Genomic DNA, 4,594 nt, shown 5'->3' with positions numbered 1-4,594 from the left:
AAAAAAAAAAAAAAAAAACAGAGGATTTGTTTAGTCTGAAGAAGAAAAACAGAGGAAGTTCGTTTAGTTTCATACTTCTGAACTGTTCTGAGATATGAGTGCTGATAGCCCAACCGTTGTTCCGACATATAAACACCACTGGAGCTTCCATAACCGCCGCGAAATTCAACCCGGCGTGGAAATCTCCCTATCCAAACCCCAAAAATATATAAATTTTTAAATTCTTGAAAGGTTGCCCCTTACGCAAGAAATGATAATTATATTAAAGAAACCTCGCTTGTGCCTCCGTCTCCAATGAATGTTACTGCACACGCGTTCTTCTTCTCCATCTTCAGAGCATAGCCTACTCCAGCTGCTTGAGGAAGCTGTGTTCTGAACAAATAAAAACAGAGTCAGCAAAATGCTCCATCCAAAACAAGAATTAAAGATTGGTTTCTTACGCGATAGGAGAGGAGACGGTGAAGTAGTTGTGTTGGTTAGAGCCGTAATGGATAGGCATTTGTCTGCCTTTGCCGTAATCAGCTTTGTTCCCAAAGCACTGATTCGCGAACTCTTCCAAGGTGAAGCCGCGCCATAGAAGCACTCCAGGCTCTCGGTACTGAGGCAAAACGACGTCTTCTGGACTGAGAGCGGCGGCGGAAGCGATGTTGATGGCTTCTTCTCCGACGGAAGTGAGATAGAAGGAGATTCTTCCTTGACGCTGAGCTTCGTAGAAGATGTGGTCCATCACCTGAAGCGTCGCCATTTGTTCGTACATTCTAACCGCGAGTTTCTCGCTCACCTTAATTAGATTTCATTCAACAAAACAAAATGTATCGGTTAACGTTAAATCGAAACTATACCAACTGTGATTATGTGCATTTTCAAAACTGTACCGGAATAAAATCGCTATCGGAGATGATTTTTCCGTGCTCGTTAAGCACTCGATAACATGGAATCCTTCTAGAAGATGATTCCGGTATGAATTTTATCTCAGATGTGTAACCGACTTTGCCCCCCGGAAAGTCCAATTCCTAGAAAATTTCAGTTTCGGTTTAGATAGTAATCGGTATGATACATAAAACTCTTTAAATGTGTGAAGAATAAAAACTAAAGGGGCATATGTAAAAAGGTTTGATAAGAACAGGGGTCCTAGTTGTAAATAGTGTCCACACTGTGAGTCTGTGATGGGTTAATAAATGACACGTACTTAATCAGACGACCCCAGGTGGGACCCGTACAGTACTAGAATGGTCCCATTCAATTGTTCATACGTATGACTAGTGGTGTCCACTCCTTTTTACTCATGACTTGTGCGGCTATGAATCAAATGTTGTTGTGAAGTATGGGATCTCGTACCGGATCTTACCGACACCAGATAAGATATTTATGATTTTTCTTACGGCAGAAATCTTTGATACTGAATTACTAATATAACATGCCAAAATGAAAACCATTTTCACCTTGATTTGGATTTAGTTTAGTATGAATGAATCAAGTAATCGTCAATTTTGAAATGAGGAAACTAAACCGGATTGAATGCCATTAAACCGAAAATATCTACTAGTTTAGAAAGAAAGAAAAACTAACGTCTCCTCGGAAGAGCTAATTAAATCCTTGGATTTGTACAATTGAAATGATCGGTTATTCATTCTTTCTTTTCATGAGCTAGATCCAATTTTTTATAATGAAGTATGTATAATCACGTGAAAGCTAGTATAAATATTATAACCAAATAAAGTATTATTACCTGGGCATCATCCTCATGATCACTCTGTTGAACCAAATCAGGCTGTGACTCCACTGCCGTCGACTCGTGACGGAAGCTCGTGGAGGGATCCAAAAACACCTTCGAAGATAACTGATAGTTTGTAAAAACAGGGCGAGGAGAAGAGTGATTGCGCTTGATGAGAATCGCCGACAGACCTAGGTTCTGTCTCAAGCTAGAAACGAGGTTTCTGGATCTAGCAAACCACATAGCCATATGTCTGCAAAAGAAAAAGTACAAGAAGAAGAAGAAGAGAAGAAAATGGTGAAGAGTAATGAAGAAGAAGAAGAAACAAGAAAGAAGTTGTGTCTTTAACGATGTTTGTGGGCAATGGATTAGAAGGACGACAAGTGCATGTAGTTCCTTGTCGGACTTGACATGTCATTCGTATCCATCTCCAACTTTTTTTTTTGTTTTCTTTCAAGTATTAAAACGTCTAACAATTATCACCATCCTCGCTTTTTGGAATTAGTTTCTTCACTAATTATAGTGGATTAATATTATCGAAGAAAATTAAAATAAATTAAACGAATTATATTGAGAGAAGTTGCGTTACCTACATAGAAAATCATTTAAAGATTTTTTTCAACCACCAAACCAAACTGTACTATGCATCTTTTAATTGCTTTTGATCTTTATCCAACTATACCAAGTTGTATAGTGACCTGGTTGCGTGTCATTTCTGTCTTTTCTTTGAATTTACCATGACGTCCGTGAACATAAACCTTTTCTATGTGAAGAAAAAGAAGATTTATCTTGACACCACGTGAAAATATTTCCATTTTTAGATTAGTTATGTTACACAGCAATCACCAAATATTATTTAATCTATTTTTAGATGATGAAGATTTGGATATCCCAAATCAAGATTTACTGATGATTAAGAAAAAAATAACATGTAGCCTACCCAAGAAAGCCTTCTTGAACCGAACGCAGATCTATGGCTTAACCTAGACTAGTCCCATCACTAGTAGCCTAGGGAGTGAACTAACAGAATAACGCAAGTGTCATATCATATCCTTGAGCTTTTTATGAAGAAAATTTTAAACAGAGTTAACTAATCTCGGATTGTTGTTGATTTTTCTGTAATGTCTTCCTCTGAGCAAATTCATTATTTGTTTTTTTTTTTTGACGAAGAAATTCATTATTTGTTGTTATGAAATATATCATAAAACATTCTCGGTGTAGATACATACTACTTGATTTACCCAAATTGCTACTTAGTTACACAAACATAGGTTCAGACGCAATGAGTCAAAATAATAGCTATGTTTGGTGAAGGATATTTAGCTTTCGCTTAGAGCATTTCCAACTCACCCTTATATTTGCCTCTATATGCTATAATAGAGGAAAATCTACTCCAACCCACTTCTATTTCTTCCCCTATAATAGAAATTGCTATTTTTTTCTCTATATTTAGGAGAAAAAAATAGCATTCCTCTATAATAGAGATGTACTTTTTTATTTACAAAATAATCTTTTAACTTTTGTGATTATAACTAAAATATATGCACGTACACGGCTCGGTCGCTACGAGTTCTCACCAAAGCTCGGTCGTTACGTAGCGACTGAGCACGTACACGGCTCGGTTGCTACGTAGCGACCGAGCTCTCACTGAAGCTCGGTCGCTACATAGCGACCGAGCTTTCCCCGAAGCTCGGTCGCTACGTAGCGACCGAGCACGTACACGGCTCGGTCGCTATGTAGCGACCGAGCACGCACACGACTCGGTCGCTACGTAACGACTGTGCTATCTTAAAAATCGATACGACACGAATCCATGCATTCTCGTCTACTCTTTAATGCTATCTCCCGCTAAGTTATCGATCAAACTTTACCGTAAGAACCGCGGAAAGTCCGTTCTTTATCGAAAGAAGCCGTAATAAACGTTTCGAGTCAAACAATGGCCCAAAGAGACCTAAGACGTGACTCGAAACCCGCTTACGATTTCTTAACCAAAAGCCCATAAACCGTAGGACGGTTTATGCTTGGTTCGCAAGGAAAGATAAATGTCAAGTTTCCGCGGATAAATATGAAGTATTCGAAGATAATTAGAAAGATCGGGAAAACCTGAATATCTCCATTTTTAAGTTATGACGGCTTAAGGGCAGAGGAGAAAAAAGCGTAAACCGAACTAGGAGCGAGTATATAAGGAGTCCTAGGCGAGAGGCACATAAGACTTTTCTCAGAGCAAACTTAGCACTTAGAGCAATTAGGCAACTTTCCGTTTTTGTTTTTTCGAGCTGCTATTCAAATAGGTTTTGCAGTCTTAGGTTGTTAGAACTAGGAATCTCGCCGACAGCTCTCATAGCCAAGGCTTCTACCTTGTTGTAACGCTCATTACGCGGATACGGAATAAAACTACTTTTGCTCTCCTTTACGATTTCTTATTTATTTTCGTCTTTAATGCGTGTTCTGATTGCTCGGCGTGTGGTTTAACAGATATTCGGGACCTCTGGGAAATTAGGGTTTTCCTAACTTTCCTAATTTAAATGGAAATCGACAGTGCGAATTTCGGTTCCCACAGTTTGGCGCTAGAAGGAGGGGGGCGACGGATTACTCATTGCCGCAAAACGCTTGATCAAAATAATGTCTGGAAATACGAAAGAGAAAATTGCAATTCGCAACAATACTGGTAAGAAAACTCCAGCCACCACTGCGCCTATAGCCAACGCCTATGCAAACGCCACAGTTCTTGAGAAAATCGAAATCCTCGCTGCGACTTTTTGCCACAGGAAGTGCAATGAAACGAGCTCGCGATTTCTCTTTTTAAACATAAAGGGAAACGATAAATCTTATCAAACCCCGTAAGTTTGGCTCATTACCGAACAAAAGAAATCTCAATGC

General features: G+C 39.0%; 1 protein-coding gene across 1 annotated transcript in view; it reads right to left on the bottom strand.

Annotated features, from left to right (window-relative positions):
• Positions 1–2,199, bottom strand: part of LOC106295683 (2-oxoisovalerate dehydrogenase subunit alpha 1, mitochondrial) — a 3,271-nt gene extending 1,072 nt beyond the window's left edge. The window contains exons 1-5 of the mRNA XM_013731653.1: positions 1,730–2,199; positions 876–1,013; positions 441–781; positions 273–372; positions 76–187 (exon numbers count right to left, since the gene is read on the bottom strand). Of these exons, the coding sequence (XP_013587107.1) occupies positions 76–187; positions 273–372; positions 441–781; positions 876–1,013; positions 1,730–1,963 (925 nt within the window). The 5' untranslated portion in view covers positions 1,964–2,199. The remainder of the gene's footprint in view (positions 1–75; positions 188–272; positions 373–440; positions 782–875; positions 1,014–1,729) is intronic.
• Positions 2,200–4,594: the final 2,395 nt, after the last annotated feature.

This window comes from Brassica oleracea, chromosome C5 (genome assembly GCF_000695525.1).
Source record: "Brassica oleracea var. oleracea cultivar TO1000 chromosome C5, BOL, whole genome shotgun sequence".
Taxonomy (NCBI): Eukaryota; Viridiplantae; Streptophyta; class Magnoliopsida; order Brassicales; family Brassicaceae; genus Brassica; species Brassica oleracea.
The sequence above is the reverse complement of the archived record's forward strand: the minus strand, read 5'-3'. Positions and strand labels throughout refer to the sequence as shown.